Raw genomic sequence first — 22,375 nt, 5'->3', positions numbered from 1 at the left:
TATGCCTAGTAAATATTTAACATTTGACATACGAAGGCTCACAAGGAAGTCTTCTGAAACTTCAAATGGAAATGTTTCAGAATATGTCGTAATTATAGCATTTTCCCATACTAAAAAGTTGTCTTAACCCAACTGGATAATAATCATGGTTTATTTTCCCAGACACATCAAAAGTAATATTCCTTTCATGTGCCATAAGCATTTTTTTATGGTAGGCAGCTGGTTAGAGATCAGAGAAATTTCAAAACTTGGAAATAGCCTTGTCTTCCTCTAAAGTAGGCATTTATGACAGCACAGAGACTAGAGTGTTAGTGCACACAGGTGTATACACATGCATACAACAAAATTACAGGTACAGGTGAAAGTAAGGTAGGCTGCTGTTGAGGGTTAATGCCCAAGTTACCTACACCTGTCAATGTTGACAAAAAAAATGCCAATATGTACAGAGATAAATGGGAAAGGAAAAAAATCTTGATATCTCTACAGCTGTGATACAGACCATATGAAAATAAAGTACAAAAGCCGCTGGGAATTATGTCATTTTCCTGGCTTTGTTGTGTCTAAGTACATCTCTAAGATCCTGAAATGCAAGACAGGATGAGTAACAAAAAAATTATAACGGTACAAAATGAATTGAAATTCAGAAATGCTCACACACAACCGGTAACCTCAGAACCCGTAACATACTGTGACTTCATGTTAGCATAAACACCCCCCACCACTTTTAAATAACTGAGTGAGCGAGGCCAGTGTATAGTGTTGCTACGTCTAAAAATGCAGTGGACTACAGCATAGTTTCTGTGTTAAACCTCAGATACTGGAAAAGTTAGAAAAACTCACTGGTTACATTATGTAATGAATAATTTACAGGCCAGAAGTGTTTATTGAGTGAAGATAGCACACCCCTTGTAGAGTCCTTTACAGCTTAGTTACATGAACTTCAGAGATTTTCTTCTTCAGTAACAGCTTTGTGCTGGATATTCAAAAGAAGCCACATGAGATGTAAAAAAGAAGAATTCACCGAAGCTCTTACATGACAAATGTGACTTTCAAAACAGTTGTGGTGGTCCCGATTGACTTCTAGAAGAAAAGTATAAAAAAGTATTAACTGAGTGTTTGAGTCATGCAGTGTGATAGCTGATAGTGTAGTGTGGACTACCAGCACCAAACTAGAGAAAAAACATGTGAGAAGTATTAGTAAGGTTGGCATACCCAACTGTATCTACCTATTACACATCTGGGCATCATTCTCAACATTGCGTTACCAGAATAACTGCATTTCCTTCAGAATATTCGACTGTCATAAGATATCCTTTTATTGCCCTCAGTCATGTTGGATGCAAAATTCTGCAACCAAATTTTAAAATGCATACTAAATATTTTGTATACTGATTTGGTCAGTGCTTACCTTTTTTCATTTTCTACCCTCCCCAAAAGGACACAGACCTCCATATGACTGTTATTACTGGAAAGGATCTATGGCACATAGCCTGAAGATGCACTACATCCAGTAAAAAAGCAAAGGCATCTACAATTACTTTTGCATTGTATATATTTATTTTGATGAAGAATGTGGAAAATGTCTCCTTTTTGATCAGAATGAAGTTTAAAACTAGCTATAAAGACATTTTATGATTGTGATTCGAGACTAAGATAGTTTTTGATCTCATGAACAGCTCTTTCTTCTACTTACACACTACAGAAAATGTGCTGTAATGGTGGTAAGTGTGATTGCAAGTTAAAGGTTGCAACATTGGGAAAAGCATGGAATCACCCCATAAAGAAAGAACAGCTAACTATCTGGAAGGTGGGGGGGGGGGGTCCATCAAAGTAATCCACGTTTTTTGATTGCAACACTCATGTAGTAGCTGAGAGTGGGGCTGTGATCATATAGTATCTATCTTAGAGACATTTTACTCAGTTATTACATATAATGTAATATGAAACATGTCACCTTGAACTGTGTAGCAGAAGATTTGCTATTTTTCTATGTTTTAACTTTGCAGTTGCCAGACTATATCAACATCTGGTAACAAAGGTGTGTAGTCTTGCTATACATCCCTTGATTGCAATCACATCTATGCTTTAGACTTGCAGATACAGATAGAAAGAGTAAAAGTGTCTGTTATGCAGAAAGGAAGTTTCTAGTGGGGCAATCCAGGGCTCTCTTTACCGACCTCAATCCTTTTTAATGTCTTTGTAAGTGGCCCTGCGGATGATCTCAAAAGAAGTGTATATCTTTTCTGCAAGTCTCACAAATGTTTGCATCAGCTCTGCTTCAAGACAGAGGGGGGAAAGGATGAGAAAAAAATTGCCAAAGTTGGAAGAATAATTAGAAATAATGCAGATCATCTCAGGACTGAGTGCACATATTGAGGGAAAAATAATAGCAAAAATAATAAACAAAGAACCTGAGGTAGTCATACCAAATTACCTAAAAGTAAGTTAATCAGCTATGCATTAAATTGGCAATGAAAGTTGTCAATACCAGAATGCATAAGAAGAGAGATAACCTGTAGAAAAAGTGAGGCTGTTATCCCATCAGACAACTGGTGAAACCCACTCTTGAGTACTGGGTGCAGTTTAACACACTCTCTATGCAATACATGTAATATGTAATATATGTAATACATATTAAATGGAGGTTGTTCTGAAGACAGCATGAAAAAAGCTACAAGATCCACATTCTAAGCCACATGAACTAAATTAAAGAAACATTATATGTACATTCTTGAAAAAAGGGTATGTGGGGGGCATGCCTGAGACTTAAATATCTCAGGGGAGGCAACATAATCTGTGGTGGTATCATCTTTTAGAACAAATGGTGTGCACTAACAAAATGACACAGTAGGGAAGGCAGAGGATGGACAGTTCATAAATACTGTTTCACAAAGAACATAAATATTACGTGTCTTTATGATGAAATTGTACAGATAAATTCAGTGTGGGGGGATAAACCATAAGGCATGGGACTAATGACATATGTTGTGAGGGTGTAAATTATTAATTTGTATGCAACTATAATATGCAATATATCTAACAGGTAACATAATTGGGTGAGTTAATTGAGCCAGTCCACCTTAGCTGTTGTCAGATGTCTGTGATTCACTGTTCTGTGTTTCACTTTCTTCATGTAATAGCCTGTAACATCTTTTCAGTACACAAGGTGTGATCTTATCTGGTCTGCAATTACTGTACTTTGCCATTACCCATTTTTAAAAACTGATTCCATCAATATCTCAACTCTGAACAGCTGACATCCTGCCCATATTTAAACAACATAAGCAGAGGCATTTACCAATAACTATAATTTGTTTCATTTTGACTGCTCACAGGTTATTTTTATGTTAATTTTATCAGGAAAAAATCAGTCCTTGTCCATTAGCATTAGTCATTTTTTAAATATTTTTCGTTTCTATTTTTTTTATATTTTTATTAGACTTTTTCTTAGATTTCAGGCCATTAATAATGCATGGTTATTCATGCAGGGAATTGACTTGCACTCTTTGTTTTATCTTTATTTGTTTAACAGGTGATTGAATTGCTTCCTCTTAGATCCTTCTTAGCCCTAAGCCACTCTGCAGGCCACAAGGGGAACAGTCAGTATGATATATGTGGACATTTTAAAGTAGTCAGTCAACAAAGCCATGAATTTGACCTCAGAGGTAACGGTAAATGTGATATATCCGGACAATTTAGGGTAGCTAGAAAACTGAAATGTGTTGGACAGAAAAATGAAGTTGTTGGAGATCATGGCAACTCCACATAGATGGTGGCCAGAGGTGAAGACTGATTTCCAGACCTTTTCATCCCAAAGTGCATCTTCGTGAACTCATACAAGCCAAAAGGAGTCACAAAGGCTGACCTCTCTCTAGCTTTGGGAGTCAAAGGCCCCTGCCAGTAGCCCTTGGTCAGATCAATAGTGGTCAGATACTTAGCCCCACCCAGCTTCTCTAAGGCTTCATCTGTCCTAGGCATGGGGTAATCATCTGACTCTGTGTGACTATTTGATCTTCTGTAGTCCACACAGAACCTGGTGCTACCATCCTTCTTTGGTACTAGGACCACTGGGGAGGTTTAGGGACTGCTGGACTCCTGGATTACTTTTAGTTCCAACATCTCCTTTATCTCATCCCTCAGAGTCTGTCTGACTTGCTCAAGGGGCCTGCTTGATAGGCCTTTGGGGTCCTGTATCCATATGGTGCCACACCAGGTAGGTGCACACTGGTTTCCCAGTGAACATGTCCCCAAACTCCTGTAACACTTTTTGGATTTTTCTGACCTGGGTAGGGGACATTGCTACCTATTCCACTGAGGTGTCAGTCCAAGCCTCACTGTGGAGATCAGTCATCAGATCCTGGTCAGACTCCCCCTGCCATTCACTGCAAATACTCAGCACAAAGGCATCCATATCATGGTAAGTCTTCATCATCTTAACATGGTTCAGTTTGTTCCCCTGTCTCCTGCCTAGCAGTTCTAACATGTAGTTAACATCACTGACCTTCCTTACCACCTTGAAGTGTCCCTCCCTAGCTGCCTGCAGATTATTGTGTCTGACAGGAATAAGCACCATAACCTGCTGCTCCACAGCATACTCTCAAGCATTCCTGTCATACTAGACCTTTTTCCGCTGTTTGGCTCCTGCCAGGTTCTCCTGGGCCAAGCGCATGAGTTCCCTGAGCCTTGTCCTGATGTTTAGGACATATGCCACAACAGAATCCTTGTGGGATTCACACTCACCCTCCCACTCATCATGAATCAAATTTAAAGGCCCCCTCACATTATGCATGAATCAAATTTAAAGGCCCCCTCACATTATGCCCATACAGTAACTCAAAGGGTGAAAGATCTGTGGATTCCTGGGGTACCTCTCTGTAAGCAAACAGCAGATGGGGTAAATATTTGTCCCAATCTCTCTCAAATGGGTCTACAAATGCCTGTAGCATGGTCTTTAGTGTAGAGTTTAACCTCTCCACAAGACCATTAGTCTGGGAATGGTAGGGGGTTGTCTTTACATGCTTCATCAAATAGGTATTTGATTCAGTCTTCCATGCAAAGTGTTGCTGAAACTGCAAAACAGTGACCACTGTTTCAGTGACACATAAACAGTGAAATACCACTAATGTGAATGGCCAGGTCCTAGGGAAATAAAATTGATAGACCAACCAGACACGACACATCATCTAAATCATTACAAAGTAGGGGGCTTCACCCCCCTAACTAAATATACCAACTCTAAGATCATACTGCAGTGGGGTAAAGAGCAATTTCATGGTGATGACCAAGAGATTTTTTCCCAAGGGAAAAAAAATGGTGACCTGGCCATTTGCATTAGTGGTATTTCACTGTTTATAAGTCGCTGAAAAGGAATTTGCTGTTTTGCCATTTTGGCAACATAATATAGACCCCTTTTATCAACCCTCCATCCCTCACAGCTCTCAAATGTGCATGATTTTGTAGAATTCCTCAGATTTTGCTTAATACTTTTGTCCTGCCCATCATAAAAAATGCTGAATAAAGGTAACATTTAATAACTTTAATAATTTTCCTAGGGAAAGTATTTGGTGGGCCGTTTCTGCAGCTTCGCTATTTCCTTGACTGTGGAGCGAAGGTTATGGACCGGGTTAAGGTAAGTGTGCGAACAAAGGTGAGTGTGTGACTGGGCGTGTGTTAGGTGAGTTAGAGTTAGGGCACGGGTCAGGTAAGTGTGCGATTGTGTGGACGTGAGGGTTAGGGTTGGGTTAAGGTAAGTGGATAGCTAGTGGTGCATGTATGGTTTAGTGTAGGGTTTTGTGAAGTGTGTGTCTGTGGATTATTTATTTTGGTGTGCTTGTGTTGTGTGTATGTTTGTTGGAACAGCAATTTTTTTCCCTAGGAAAAAATTCGCTATTCTGACTGTTCGGTTTTCTGGTGTTTCGCTCTACTGGGTTCGATATTAAAACATTCGAAGTTGTAAGACTTCGATGTTATAATATAGACCCCTTGTCACCACTGGCAAAAATCATGGAAAAGTGCATCCACAAACAACTTCTGTACTTCCTAATCCAGAACAACCTACTGGCTAAATCTCAGCATGGCTTTAGACCACACCACAGTACCATCACAGCCCTCCTCTCCTTCACTAATGATATAAACCATAAAAGAAACAATAGCAAGCTATCCTCTGCCCCTTTTTTGGATCTCTCTAAAGCTTTTGATATTGTTAACCACCATCTACTTATCCACACCCTGACAAAAATGTCCCTATGTCATCACTCCCTTCAATGGTTCCAATCCTACCTCCACAATAGACAACAAGCCGTACTATGGCAGAACAACCTATCCAACCTCCTACCCAACACCCTAGGTGTCCCTCAGGGGTCTATTCTGGGACCACTGCTGTTTTCCATTTTTATTAATGATCTTCACGCTATCATTCCAAAGGCTAACTGCATTCAGTATGCAGACGACTCCATGCTAATCTGCAATGGTACCACCCAGGCTGAACTGCAGTTAATTACTCTGTGTACTTTCAGCCTAGTTGAAAATGGCTTGCTGAGCGATGTCTGATTCTAAATCCCAACAAAACAAACTACTACTTTTCTCTTCCACCCAAAGATCCCCGGTGATATCTTTCTCCATTAAGTCTAACAATGGCACTGTGATCTCCCCAGATGTTCACACAAAACTCCTTGGGGTAACTGTAGACAACAATCTCAAATTTGACGCTCACGTTAATAAAATGATCAAATCCATTAATATAAAAACTGGGCTCACTATATAGAATAAAACCATTCCTAACCCCGCCTGCTAGGATTGCCATTGCCCACTCCCATCTGCTCTCCACCCTGTTCTATGCTTCCCCTTTACTTGTCAACTTAAATAAAACTGAACTTAACAGACTCGCTGTCTGCTATAATAGCATAGCTAGAATTGCCACGGGCCTACAGAACAAATCACTGCATAAACCTAAAAAATCTAGGATGGCTAGAGCTAACCTGGCAGATTCAGTATAGCCAATTTATTTTGGCTCACAAAGTACTTAACCAACCTGAAAATACACCTGCTTTGAAAAACATCATCTATCCCCACACCAACCTCAGACCACTTCGCTCATCCAGTAGACTTGTAGTACAAACCACCAAATCCAACAACTCAGCTGGGGACTCCATGTTTGCCAACTCTGTAGGCAAAACTTGGAACTCGCTACCTGCTGACATTACAATACACGCTACCCTATCTCAATTCAAGAAAACCCTCAAGCAGTATTTCAAGACTCAATGGCTATGTCCTTGCTCCAAGCCTGACTAAATATTTGGTAACACTGGTGTACCAGTATTATATTTTATTTAAATATACTGTATTGTAATTTAGTTAACCAGACGATAAGCATGTTATGTTATATAACTTACACTCCGTCGTTTTAATGGACAATTTCAGGCCAATGAAGCCAAACCCCACTAGCTGTGGATTGTCCATTAAAATGACAAACAAGTCATGGGCATTCAGAATTGCCAATTAGCTGAAACACCTGATGTTCATAAGGAGCATTTGTATATATCCCTTGTGCCTCTGATACAAGAGGTTTGGGAGGTCACTTATTGGAAGTTCTAGCTTTGCTGGAGTTTTCATTTTGTTTTTACATACAAAAGAATGGAATAGGAAGTGAAAGATTAGAAACAAGTACATGACAGGTCAAAGAGACAGTTGTTAAAGGAGCCAAAGCAGTAAAGCAAAGAGGATTTATTTTCACAATAAAGACATTTTTTTGGGGATATGAATTAGAAAAGGAAACTTAATACTGAGATGATTTTCTTGGAAGTAGAAGCATGTTGGAGGACTACAAAAGAACAGAAGGAAGTACTTACTGACTAAATATGTTCATCAGGAAACACTCGAGGAAGTTATCCACATTTTTTTTAATGTAAAGTGTCTAAAGGGGGGTATGACAAGGTCATCACATGATTAGATTTGATGGACTGATTTTAGAGGACAAGAGAAAGCTCAGAAGAGTGGACCAGGAATTATAAATAAGTTGACCATTTTTGCAGTTGTAACAGTTTAGACTCTGGTGAGTAATATATAAATTTATAAGTGAAGCGGAAGGGGGAAAAAAGCCAACTACAGACTGGATTTTTTTTTTATTATAGTTAGGATGACTTTAATAGAGAAAATGGAGAGAAATAGGTTGGTGGCTTTCCTTGAAGAGTATGAGCTATATGGTGTTATTTCATGCTTGTTCACTTGACATTTTTCTAAAGAAATGGAACATAATGATATTAGAGATCAGCCAAAGTAGAGCAAATGGATTAACATAATTTCAGATTCAGCTTTGTTGCTGTAGAAGGACACAAAGAGGAAGAAGAGAGTCTACCTTCCCTGTCAGAGTGAAACATTTAACTACCCAACTTTATCTGTACAGCTTGCTTGTTTGTTCAGGAGTGTTTTTTAACTGACCACCAGCATTTTTACTGTACTGAATGAAAGGCTGATCAAATCTAAACTGTAAGGAGTTTGGAAAAAACAGTACTGAAGTGGAACAGAAACAAATAAGTATTACATATAGTACAAGGTTACTAACGCCTGGAACTCCTTACCTGTAACTGCTCTGAAAGACTTCCTAGCTAAAATCTGACTCTGTTATTGCTCAAAACCAGGATAAACTATATCCCTAAATGTGAACAAGTATATTTTCATTCCTTATACCTCCTTAGTCTGCTTTCTTCACTTACTGCTATCTAATTCCCTTCCATGGCTTTCTCTCTAAATATAGCATAAGCCTGTTTTCCCCCACTTCATATTGCAATTCCTGTTTGCATTAGACCAACTTTCCTTTAATTTGTCTACAAACAGTCTAATATTTCTCTAAATATTAAATGATTGTCATATGCCTTGTATCGATTCTTAGTCATTGTTTTATATTATATCTAATCTGTTATCATTATTTAAACTGTAGATATTTTTGTTTTATTTTTGAAGATTGTAAAATTATTGTTCTTAAAATGTTTTGTAATAATTTGGAGCTTTTCTTCCCAAGCATCCACTGAAAATGGGCTTCTACCCAGCCAGACTTTCCTTGTAATCAAATGTCAATAAATAAATAACTAAATATTAAAAAGCGACTGGCTGTCAGGGTTAAAATGCCAAGCTTTTAGCAAGCCATAGATGGGCTCTTGCAAGAGTCTGCAGTGAGGATGATTTTGTTTAACATACTGATGTCACTACAAGAGAAGTAATTACATTTGAAACTCAAGTCTCTTTCTTTGCTAACAGCAAATTAATCTTAGTGATGGGCACAATGGAAAACAAGTAAAAACTAGAAAGCACTGAACAAGGTAGTCCTCTGGTCAAACAAATAAATTGCATTTTACTAAATAAGTGTGAGGTACTGGTCATATTTCAATAAAAAGAGAACTCAGGGAGTTACCTTTAATTAGATGATAAATTATAATTGAGTGGTGGAAGGAGAGATGAAGAGAGAAATATGAAAGAGATAAGTGGTACATTTTTACTCTTTTTGTGGTGAAATTATTCAGTTTTATTCAAAGAAAAGTATTCAACAAGACTAAAAAAAAGTATGCATCTAGAGAAAAAGACATCTGCCTTTGTACTGGGTTAGACCCTATTTGAAGTATGTTGTACAGTTTTAGAGACCAGTCTATAAAGGAAATTAGGACTGGTTGAAAGATTTCACAGGCCTGTGGAAAGATTGTTGCTACTATGAAAAGAAACTGCTGATAAAATGGAAGGAATAGGTGCTGGATAGTAATGACATTTAAAATAATAATGTTTATTTATTTATTTATTTATTTATTTATTTATTACTATTTTTAACCTGGTAGCTGAATTGGAGCAGAGTGCAGAGTATTTTAACACTATAGTACCTTATCACAAACTCTGGCAAAAAAAAATACATTTGTACAGTTAATAATCATAATCAAAGAGATTGGATATATTTGATTCAATTCACTATGGCACACATTATTGAAGTTTTAACTGTGCTTTTCATTTTCTATATTACATTTTCAGCATTTGTGGTTCTGACAAAGTAAACCCTGAAACAATGAAATCAATCTACTTACTCAAAGAGGTAAATTATGCTCTTTATGTAGCTATGATTTTCAGTTTGGAGCAATGAAAGTAATTTACCTTCTCATCACTTGAAGAAGTAAGTTGGCTGTTTATTTTGTAGTACATGCCACTCTTTGTTTGAGCCAGGAGTCCAGCACTAGCTATCCTTTTTTTCTTCTTGGTATGACCATCCTGGATATCAGGAGTCACTCTGTTCATGTCTTTAAGTTTAACAGCAGACTTTGCAGACAATGGTATTAAATGTAATTTATTTCCTACTGACTTTCTGATGTATAGCTGAAAATGATTATTCTCTCCTGTGGAGAAATAAAGACAAAAATACATCAGACAAGAATATCATCAATGCCTTTTTGCCTAGCAACTTTTTTGGTAATTGTTTTGCATTACAATACATTTTGTGACATCCTGGGTGTGGTGGCACCATACCTCAAACATTGAAAGTAGATATTAAAAAGCATGTCTTACAGAATGGATTCAAAGCTGTCCATAGAATGCCCATATGTGTTAATATCACCTAAAGGTAATAGGGTGAATGTCCACCATAGCTGAACATGGATAGGATGCAATATGGCAGTCTTGCTAGTAACCCTAGTGCAAATCAAATATGACACTTAAGGCAAAGGTTTAGTGTAAATACTCATAATAACTTTGATGAAGGTCAGAGGAATCATCATATACCTCCCAAGGAAAACAAGATAGAAATAGCAAGGACTGCTCATGTAACATAAAATGAAAGCTGCTAATACCAACTTTGAATGGTAGCTTGCACCTTAGAAGGTGACAGCACATAAGGACTATTTGGATCTATCTAGTGTAGCCATTATAATAGGTTTTATTGTAAGCTGACCCTGCATTTCACTTTTACCTTCACATGACCAAGAAATTCCTAATACTTCCTACGGCAGTATGAATTCCCTCACACCTTTTGTTTTCATAAAAGACTTCTATAAACATCCATTCTCACATCATTCAATCCCTATTTTTAAACTATATCCCCTGTTCTTACATGGCTATTTTGTGTGAAATACTTTGCCTCTTGGATATTACTAACTGTAGTAAGCTTTTAATGAGTCCCATATCATTATTTTATTTATCTCTGTGGTGTAATTAATATCTAAGAAGAGCTGTAATTCTGATAATAACCAGGGTTTGAACTCTTTAAGTTTAGTTATATATGCTGGAATTCTGCAGTTAAAGATTAATGGTTTGTACCCATTTTGAAGTTTTAGCATCAATGAATTGTGGTCTGAAAAGGGGCAGGGTATGATTGAGAAATTAATGATTTTAGAGTGTAAGTCATGGGCAGCAAACATTTTATCTATTCTAGTTTGGGTACCAAATCTGTGATCTTGATTGGAAAACAACAAAGATTTATCTTCTTTAAATTTGAAAGTATCTACAAGATGAAATTATTCTACCCACGTGTTTAAAGCTTTTGATACAGCAGATGTAGGCAGCAGTATTTTATTTGTAGTTTCAGAAATATCAAATATACAGTTAAAATCTCCTCCTAATATTAAGTTGCCATTATAATTATTGAAAATGAAATCCAAGTGTTTTTTAACAGTTCCTGATCCAATGCCTGGGAACCAATATAGGTTAGCTAGGGTCCATATTCTGTTATTATATTTAACGATTACCAATGCCATAAGGCCTTCTTTATCTTCATACTTATAAATGATGTCTGGGTTAATCACATTTGTTTTCCATAAAATTGTTACCCCTTTTGTCTTCATCTTCTAAGAGGATTGCGCCAATATCATATATTCCTTAGGATTCCATTTGTAATTGTCATTTGTTTTGAAATGAGTTTCTTGAAGGAAGACAATTTGTGCTTTTTTTAGTTTTAAATATTTCAGTGGATTTGCTCTCTTGCTAGGATTGCTTAAGCCATTGGTATTTAAAGATAATAAAGTTTAATCCATCTAAGGTTATTTAAACTATGTATTTTTGTTATTGTGATTATTAAACATTTTCCTCTGCTAACTATAATGTATATGTTTGAGTTTTTAAAGGAATTATCAGTTTTATACTTTGAGTGTTTACCAATAAAGTAATGTTTTGGCCAAGCATACTAAAAAAGTTTTTGTGAAATAACAAATTTAAATTAATTAATGTTAACAAAACTAACATATGCACTAGCCATGGAATGAAAACCATTCCTAATCTGATGGATAAACCTAAGTCCATCAGATTATCACTCATACCTTGACAATCCAGAACATCTGAGCTCCATAAATTGAATTATCATATGGGGAAAATTTGTAATAGGAATAAGCAATATTTATATTATTTTGAACAGATATAGTACTAGTGTAGATTAAACAGAATTCTAATACAATATAAATGTCTACTTACTGTATAAGCAATTAATATTTACAAGAAAGATAGATGACAACCAATTCAATCATAGTAAAGTAGGATGTATCATATATAAAACCTCAGTAAAATATAACACACAGTTATTTAACATATTCACCCTTATTGATGAAGTATTTCAAAACATATTACTTAATATAAATAGATGGTAATAATATTTATACATAATGTTTATAATACAATGTATTTTACTAGATAAATCAGAAGTTATATTTCATTGTTTGCCAGCATTTAAGTAATCACTTTGTTTGTTGCTAACTTACGTAAAGCATCAAGTTTGTTTTATGTAAACATTGATGAAAGTTAATGCATTTTAATTATCAGTGCATCCCTCTCCCCCCCCCCCCATTTCCTACACATAAGGATTTTCATATCTGTCATTTCTTATTATAAAATGACTGAAATTATAGGTTAAAAACAACAAATTCACTTATTGTGATTAATGATTACAAGGTCCGTTTCCATATTCATAAATTGCCATTTTATGGCATGTACTGAAAGATTTTAGATTTAAATGGCAACATTCTATTTTGTGTAATCAGCAAAGGTTAAACTGAGTGATTATTGTCAATTTAATACTATTTATTCAGAATGTGATTGTTACATTCTGTGACATTCCTAGTTCAGGCTTCTATTGTTTCTCTTGAACAACTTTGTCAGTTTGATGTAATGTATAAAACATTAGTTACCTTGGTAACAGTTTAAGTATTATGTGTTGTCAAGATGTGTTACAAAACCACAATTCAAGTTAAAGCAATTATATGGCTTGTTATGCATATTTACTTATATAAGAAAATCATCATGCTTCCCCTTGATGTTCAATGTAGTGTATATCATTTATGACACGTTAAAACAGTAGTGTTATTATACACAAGCCCATGTTATTAAACTGAGTGTCTATTGTCAATTTAATACTATTTGTTCAGAATATGATTGTTACATTCTGTGACATTTCAAGTTCAGGCTTCTATTGTTTCTCTTGAAAAACTTTGTCAGTTTGATGTCATGTATAAAACAGTAGTTACCTTGGTAACCGCTTAAGTATTATACATGGTCAAGATGGGTTACAAAAACTACAATTCAAGTTAGAGCAATTGCATGACTTGTTATGCATATTTACTTATATAAGAAAATCATCATGCTTCCCTTTGATGTTCAGTGTAGTGTATGTCATTTATGACAAGTTAAGACAGTAGTGTTATTATACACAAGCCCATGTTATTAAATCCTGTCTTTAATATCTAAATTCAGCAGACTGCTTCACCTTATATGACGATTATATATTGTATGTCTAGATTTACTAAAATCATATATTACATAACTATTGTGTGTGGTTTTTTTTTTGGCTGCTGCTTAGTTATTTGAGAGACCACAAGCTGTAATGCTTATTCTTATTATTAGCTCCTTCCAAGCATGTCTATACAGTTCATAGACTTTAAATTATGATACCATTATAGTTTCTTATTTGTTATAAGTATATTTCCATCCTTACATACACACATACCAGTACTTCAAGGACGGGCAACAATGGCCATCCATTTTTGCCAGATTACCATTCGCTAATTCATGTGGTGTGTTTCCAGGCTGTTCTTAAAATATCCAAACCAATATTTGTCCTGTTCCATTTTACCAGCCTATTCCATGCAGTGGCCACTCTGCCAGTGAACCACTCAACACACCTTCCATTCCCACAGATATTTCCACGGAGGAAATCTGATGACTCTATAGCACTTCTGGGCAACCCCAAACACCCCTAGAATCAGCTATCCCCATATGCCCAACATGTCCGAGCAAGCTCACCTCGCAGACCATTGCAAAGGGTACTACACAAGACCAAGTGCTCTTAGTCTTTCACAATAACTCAGACTTCCACTCTTATGTAAGTCCTTAATGTGTTTGGACCAAAATACATTTTAAATATAAAATTGCGCTTATTATTTTTTTTATTTTTTTATTTTTTATCAAGAATCAACTTAATGAACTAAATGAAGTGTTGGAAGATCATCAGTATGTGTACATGTGGTTTAAAACAGCCCTTTTATTATATATATATATTTTTTTAAACCAAAAACGTCATTGCCGGTAATCATCTTGGAGGCTCCTTAGAGCCGTTAAGCATTATTGTCACTCTGTCTCCATTACCATAGCAACCTGGGAGCATCTGTTTCTGTTAGTGTGTCTGTGTACTGCATACCAGAGGCTCGCGATGGACCTGAAGCAAAGCTTCACTTCACTGCAACTTCAAGCCTAAGTTCCCTTCCTTTCAGCGAGGCAGCAGCCAGGAAACGAACAGAGAGCAAACAGATAAAAAAAAAAAAAAAGAAAAACTCCCAACAAGCCGCCACAACAAGAGACAACACACTCCTCCAGCCCTCCCACCTTTCACTCAGCAGATGTACAAACAAACCATTCTCTGCCAAAATATCCCAAATCACAGTTCTATCCACCCCCTTCCCCTGGATCCAGGCTAAAACACCAAATGTTTCTTCCTAATTCACAAGCATCAGTAAACTTCGTTCACAAGCCGCAACCCACAGCTTCCTGGAAACAAAAACGGCAATATATAACAGCTGCTAGACACAACTGCATCCACATACATAATATCAGGATTGATCAAACAGCACTCATAGCTGTGATACCTGCCATAATTGATATTAACTATATTTAGACAGAATAATGATGACATTTGTACTAAGAGCTTGCTACTATTATTTAATAAGGATATACATGACATTTCTAAATCATACTTTAGCTGAAGAAGGCATTAGTCTTCATGACAGCATTTTTTTTCAAAACACTGTACTGTTACTGCTATTATATATGATGTTAATTTGTTACATTTGAGTCTGAACTCTGATGAATGTTACCTTGTTGAATTAGTTAATTAATTATTTAAATTATTATAAGTAAAAACAATGAAAATGAACAAGATAGGTATTCATTGAGTTCAAGTAGGAGAATAGAAACTTCTGTGTTTGTATTATATGTTGCTTTGTTTGGCTTACATATAATGTAAATACTAACCCATCTTGACCTACCTTTGTGAAGAATTATTGGACTCTTTGAACATTCTGAATAAATCACTAATGTTTCTCAGTTGTTTAAGAAACCCTCTTTTTTTAAATAAAAACAGATGACAAGTGATGTACCATATCAGTTGATACTTTGAGAGATGTAGCTGTAAGAGTTATTTTTTGGGACAGCTATCTCGGAATCAGTTTTTTGTTTCTTCTTTCTAGCATCAGTCCAAGGATTTGTTTTTTTTTATTCTTTTAAGAGTAGGGGCCATCCATTCCATTCCTTCTGGGATAGACACTATGTTTTTGTTTTTGATTAATATAGTACCTTCTTCTAGGTCATTAAAGGTTCTCATCTCATTGGCAAAAAGTATTTTTATTTTGGCTGGAAAGGCCAGCTGTGCTTTAATGTTTTGTTTCAACAGTTTTATTATTGGCCAGACCTTTTTCCTTTGTTCTAGTATTCTGGAAGAATAATCATTGTCAAACCGTATCAGGCTTTGATTGTATTTTAAGCGTGATTTTCTCCAAGCAGATTTTAGTATTAGTTCCTGTCCAGAAATGAAAGAAATTTTATAACTATGGATATAGGTGAAGTATTTGTTGAGTTAGAAGCAGGTTTCCTCAGTGCTCTATGCGCACTTTCAATTCCAAATGAAAGTCCCTCTTTCAAGTCTAAAAATTCGGGAATCCAGGTTAAGAATGAAACAATGTCTTATCCTTCAGTGTTTTCAGGCAGACCAAAGATCCTTATGTTGTTTCTCCTTTCCCTGTTTTCTAAGCAATCTATTTTGTTAAGCAGCCATGTATTCTGTTTAAGCAGAATTTTTTTTGGGAATTCTTCCTCTTTGAGTCTCCCTTCAATGTCATTTAGAGAAGTCTCGATATTTATTATTTTTGTATGATGTTGTTGTAATAGTTCCTTAAGAGTATCAGTCTGTTTTTTACAATTTAATTTGAGGTTTTCTAAGTCATTTTTAAAGCTATCCATCTTCAAAGATATTCCTGTAAGGTAGATGTCATCAATTGCAGTTCTTTTTTCAAAGCAGCATCTGGATGAGAATTCCTTGAGTTGTTCATATTCAGTGACTCAATATATCTCCAAGTTACTTGACAGGAAAATTTTTGTATATCTCCACCAAAATTGATATTTATGTAGTTTAGTAGTTTATCTATAGAGGTCTGACATTTTAAACTTGAAAATAATAAAATTATCTTATATTATTATACTAGTTTATGGAGCTCTCAAACTTCACTGCTCTCAGTTGGCCATCTAGGCTCCACCCCCCCCAGTACTTGAACATTTGTCTGGGCTCTGAAACAGCATTCATTGGGGTACTCACATTTCTTTAAATGTCTACCAACAGCCACTATAGAATTATGTCTCACTTCAGTCTTGTTTTCATTTGGTCCAGAAATTATCCTTCCTGAGCAGATTGTGCTGTTAGTTGTATAATTCATAGTATTAATTAACTCCTTCCCTAATACACAGATATAATTCATAGCCTGGATTAACTCCTTCTCTAATACACAGATATGACATCTATTTCATTTAACATGTCCTATCTGTAGAATTGGCATTCTAGTAACCTGACCCATTGGTCATGGCAAACCTACTATCTGTACGCGACCTGACTGCACATTGTTTGCATCTAGTCCTGTGCTCTGTGATGCAAAAATGAATACAAACTGAAAAACCAAGCTGCTAAATATACATACTGTTTGCCTATTTGTCTTCCTCCAACAGAATAGTTACAGATTGACCATAAGTAAGTTGTCTAGCTGAAGGCTGTGTTAAAATATAAACATCACTTCTATTTTAGTTAATGACTTAATGCTCATTGATTCATCTAAAAAATTAAAACAGAAGTAGGATCTGTTTATATTAAAAGCTCTGCACTGCACTTTGTTCTGAGAGTAGCCCTATTTATTAATATGTTTCAAATGCTCTTTGCAGAACACAGTTAAACAGAGCCAGTCTGCTGTTACTTTTGATATTTAGGAAAAGGACTCATTGTTAGTCACACATATCACTAAGCATATGTTTTTTTCTCTGACTCCTTAATCTACAAGCAAGGTGACAATAGCTGCAAAGTGCCCTTTTCAGCTGCAAAATTCTGCTCTTTCAGACCATGAAGGCCCCTCCCCTTTTGTGCAGCTAGAAATATTGCGAGTAACAAACAAGGTTTAGCTGCTAGGACAGCCAACATTAGGGGCAATATACATACATACATACAAATGTTTCAAGCACAGGCATTAAAGCCCTTCTAGCCTGCCAATATGCCAAAACACTTGTTCCCATAATAAAGGTCCAGGTTGTCCTTAAAAAATATCTAAACTAGTACTTGCTTTAATGTAATTTGGTAGTCTGTTCCAAGCATAAGCTACTCTATCAGAGAACCAATTACTACACTTCTCATTCCTATAGAATCTTCTACATAGGTTATCTGACAATTCTCTAGTACTTTTTGATAACCCCAAACATTCCCAGAGGTAGTTGTCCCTAAATGCCCTATATACCTGAATAAGATCTCCTCTTAAATATCTGTAAGAGACACTGTACAAGTTCAGATATTTTAGTCTTTCATAATAACTTAGATTTCCACATCCATGGATGCCCTTAGTATATTTCCGCTGTACTCTTTCCAGTTTATTCATGCTTGTTTTCCTTTCGGGTTTCCATATTGTTATTCCATACTCATGTTTGGGTCTAATGTAACTAACAATCAATGACTTCATTATGTTTGATTTCCTAGACTTTATAAATCTTTTTATACAACCTATAGTTCTATAACTATCATTAGCCAATTGGTTGATATGATTAGAACAACTCATAGCTGAATCTACCCATATACCCAGGTCCTTAAATGAGTCTGCAGTTTCAATCACTGTGTGCTGTATTAAATATTCACCTTTCAGTTTATGTCTCCCAAATCTCATATGCTTAGTTTTCGATGTATTTATCAACATATTATTCTCCTGTGCCCAAATGGTCAATTTAGTCAAATTATTTTGCAGACATGCCTTATCTGTAACACTTGTAATCAGTTTACCCAATTTCAAGTCATCAGCATATAGACTGTAAAACACCTCAGATGAAAAAGTAAGGTCTAAAAGATACAATCTAAACAAGTAAGGGCCTAGTACAGAGCCCTGTGGGACACCTTGACTAGCCAAGGATTTCACCTGTCCAGTTGGTGTGTGATACTTGCCATGTCCTATTTGTAAGCCATGCAGCTATCCATCTTATCAACAGTACATCAATACCTAGTTGTACTAATTTATTGATCAGTGTTTTGTGCATGCCTTGTCAAATGCTGAAGTTAAATCTATATAAATCACATCACAGCACAATTTTTAATTCATAGCTGTTATTATATTGTTATAGAACATCATGTTATAGGTGGTAATAGATCTATTTTCAACATATGCATGCTGATATATGGTTTCAAGTCCCAACCTTTCCAGTTCTGACAATCATTTATCCAGTATTACCTTCTTCATTATTTTTCCACAACATGAAAGTAGACTTAAGGGTCTATATGATTCTGGGTTTGTCCTACTCCCCTTTCCCTTAAAGACAGGTTTAATAAGTGCATGTCTCCAATCTTGAGGAATCTCCCCATATTTATATGACCTAGTGAATGATAGATGTAATGGCAGTGTAAGTTCTTGCTTAAGTGTTCTCAAATCATTGTTACTTATTCCATCTCCTCCCTGCGCTTTGTTTGGATCCAGTTTGCACAGTTCTTTTTCAATATAATCTAATTTGATTCCAGTATCTGGGGTTTCCTGGATGTCACTAGGACAACTTACCACCCTTTTTGTGGAGCCAAACTGTTTTGCATAAGATTTTGTAAATATATCTATAATCGGTTGTGTCTTTGAAAAAATTTTAGAATCTGCACACAGTTTATCAATTTGTGTATCTTTACTCCTTCCACATCTTATGTTTCTATAAAAAAGTTTCCTATTATGCTTAATATCTTTATATAAATTTTCTTCAAATTTTTCTTGATCTTGTCTAACACTATGCTTAATCTGTCTGTTCAGCTCATTTATTTCAGTTTTCAAAGTTGTAGCTCGACCTCTCTTCCATTTCTTATATTTTTTTGTCTCTCACCTTAATCAGGTATCTTGTTCTTATGGAAATATACCCCCCTGATGTCACTTGCCTAGATCCCGATGTTAAACATTTTTTTTACTTTTTGTACTCAAACAATTTCTCTTTCAAAACTTTCCACATTCCATCTGCAGTTTTTCCACTGAACACCTCACTCCAGTTAGTTATAACTGTTTTTGCTTCCATCTGTAATTAACCTTCTGTGCATTGGCTTAGATTTCAGTTTGGCAAAATTATCTAGCAACAAATTAACCTTTATGACCCCATGATCACTGCACATCAATGGTGGTAAAACTTGACTTGAAGTTACAGTAACTTCTTTAGGAACACAAACTATATCTAGTATATTTCGTGCCCTGGTATTTTTTTTTACATTCTGAAGCATTTGTTGTTCCTGAATATACTCTGTGAATAATTTCTTTACTAGCATTGTTGAATCAATATTATTCCAGTCGGTTTCTGGTAAATTTAAGTCCCCAGCTAATATTATTCTTCTCTCCTGTGTTTCATGTAAGAAATGTATGAATTCCTCTAGGTCATCTGCACTTGACTTTGGTGGTCTGTACACTCCAAAAATTGTTATATGTTCCAGGGTTGTCTTTATTGTCACAGTTACACAGTCTATAGTATTGGAATTATCACTGAACATGTAATAATCAGAAGTCTCATAGCTATCTTTAATCCCTATCATAAAACCACCACCTGATTTTTTGTTAGAATGTCTGTTACAGTAAAAACATTTATACCCTGACAAAACTGGTTTCCAGTCATTGTTCTTTAACCATGTTTCACAAACTATAACAACATCAGTCTTGTGGGAACGTAGCAAATTTTCTAATAAAAACACTTTATTATTTTTGCTCCTAGCATTAACAACCATCAGAGATGCATCAAATGTTTATCCTTTGTTAATGCAGGTCAATGACTATTGGGCATTTATATCCGACAAAAAAAAAAAGAAAAAAATAATAATAAATGACAAATATCCTGAGATTTTATGGCAAAAATATTTCCTAAAATTGTACTAATAGTTGCATTTTTGTGTCTGAGATGCTGTATTATTATACAACACAGCAGAAACAACTCAACTTTTACACAACTTAGCTTTTGAACTGCAGTTCTTTGCGCTGGTTGAGTGTAATGGTTTGTTTTGCAAAACCTCATGCTACCATAAAAAGTTCTACTTTGGGGATTTAAAAAAGACAACAGGCTGATAACTGTACAATTCAAGCAAATATTTTTTGATTTCTTAGTTCGTCTCTGTGATGTGCATCATTGCCTTCCCCTACACAAATGCATTTTTCTGCTGGGCTTTTTCCCCAGTCTGGATTCTGCTCAGACAGGCACTTTCCTCCCAAGATGAGCAAGTATTCACTGATTGCTACATTCTTCTGTCAGGTCTTAAACTATGCTGTTGTGTGCTTACAGTTAAAATATATTCCTTCTTTTAGGGTACGTATCATTACTCATTCTCCAGAAGCCACAGGACTACAATATAGGTTCATAGGTTCATACTAGGCTATCTGCCCTAGGGCATTTATAAGCCTAGCCAGAGTGTGTTTGGCTTTCGCCACCCATTTTAAATTAATTTTGCTATGCCTTTTTTTGAGGTTAGTATACTGTGCCTCTGTCTAACAGTGACACAGAAGTGATACCCGGGGTAAACCTACGATCTCCCATCCACTCATCAAGATTCCTCTTGTAGAGAGTCAATGTGGGACTCTGCCTAACCTGGACTGGGATTTTATTCCAGAGTGAAGGGAGCCTCTGGGTTATGAATCTGTCCTTCCAGCATGTCCTATTTATTTCAGTGCTGAGGTTCAAGTCTCTCGGGCATGTAGCTCGATGGGATTTGGATTTTCTGAGGTGCAGCATGTCCATTAATTCCGGGTTGGACATGGCTTTATACGTCAGGCACAGATCGCCTCTGAGCAGGCGGTATGCCACTGAGTAGAGCTGGAGTTTCTTTCACCGGGCAGCATATGGCATCTGTTTGAGCCCTTTGATCCTCTTGGTGAGGTACTTTAGGGGTCTTTCCAGTTGCTGCAGGTGTCTGGTAAGGTACATCCCAAAAGGGCATTGTACTCAATTATGGGCCTGATGAGGGATGAGTAAAGAGGTACAATGACCTCCCTGATCTAGATGTGAATCCTTCATGATTAGGTGGGCTATATAAAATGTTTTTCTAACCACTTTGGCCACGTGGTTGTCAAATGAGAGATTGCTATCAACTTGGGTCCCCAGGTCCCTAATGACTTCTTCTGTACTTAATGGATTACCACCTATGTGGTAATTTGTGGGCACTTTGTTTTTGCCAAAGGGGATGACTATACACTTTTGGCGTTTAGCTTGAGGCCATGGCTCTGGCACCAGTTGTCTGTTTCTATGAGGCCCTTTTGGAGGATGCTTGTGTCGGCTGGAGAGTTGATTATGGTGCCCAGTTTGCAGTCATCTGCGAACTTGGTCAGCCACAGTCCTTCCGTGTTGGCCTGTACCGCCGAGAAATATATACTGAACAAGAGAGGTCCCAGGACTGAGCCTTGTGGGACGCCACTTGTAACTGGTTTGGAGTCTGACATGGCTCCAGCAATTCTAACCATGTGGGTTCTGTCCTTGAGCCAGTTTGCAACCCATCTAGTGACATAGGGGTTTATATTTAAGCTGGTGAGCTTATCTATAATGCCCTAGTGGGGTATTGTATCGAAGGCTTTTGCGAGGTCCAGGTAGGCTGTGTAGACTACCTTCCCCTCGTCAATGGCCTTGGTGACTGTTTCAAAGAAATCAA

General features: G+C 36.4%; 1 protein-coding gene across 1 annotated transcript in view; it reads right to left on the bottom strand.

Moving 5' to 3' along the window:
* The window catches only part of LOC122792941 (transient receptor potential cation channel subfamily M member 2-like), a 1,068,883-nt gene extending 1,058,522 nt beyond the window's left edge, over positions 1 to 10,361 (bottom strand). The window contains exon 1 of the mRNA XM_044060527.1: positions 10,129 to 10,361. Coding sequence (XP_043916462.1) covers positions 10,129 to 10,269 — 141 coding nt within the window. The 5' untranslated portion in view covers positions 10,270 to 10,361. The remainder of the gene's footprint in view (positions 1 to 10,128) is intronic.
* Between the last annotated feature and the right edge of the window lie 12,014 nt (positions 10,362 to 22,375).

Source organism: Protopterus annectens, chromosome 2.part0, assembly GCF_019279795.1.
Source record: "Protopterus annectens isolate FY-2018-M chromosome 2.part0, PAN1.0, whole genome shotgun sequence".
Classification (NCBI taxonomy): Eukaryota; Metazoa; Chordata; order Ceratodontiformes; family Protopteridae; genus Protopterus; species Protopterus annectens.
Note: the sequence above shows the minus strand (reverse complement) of the source record. Positions and strands in the feature narration are given on the sequence as shown.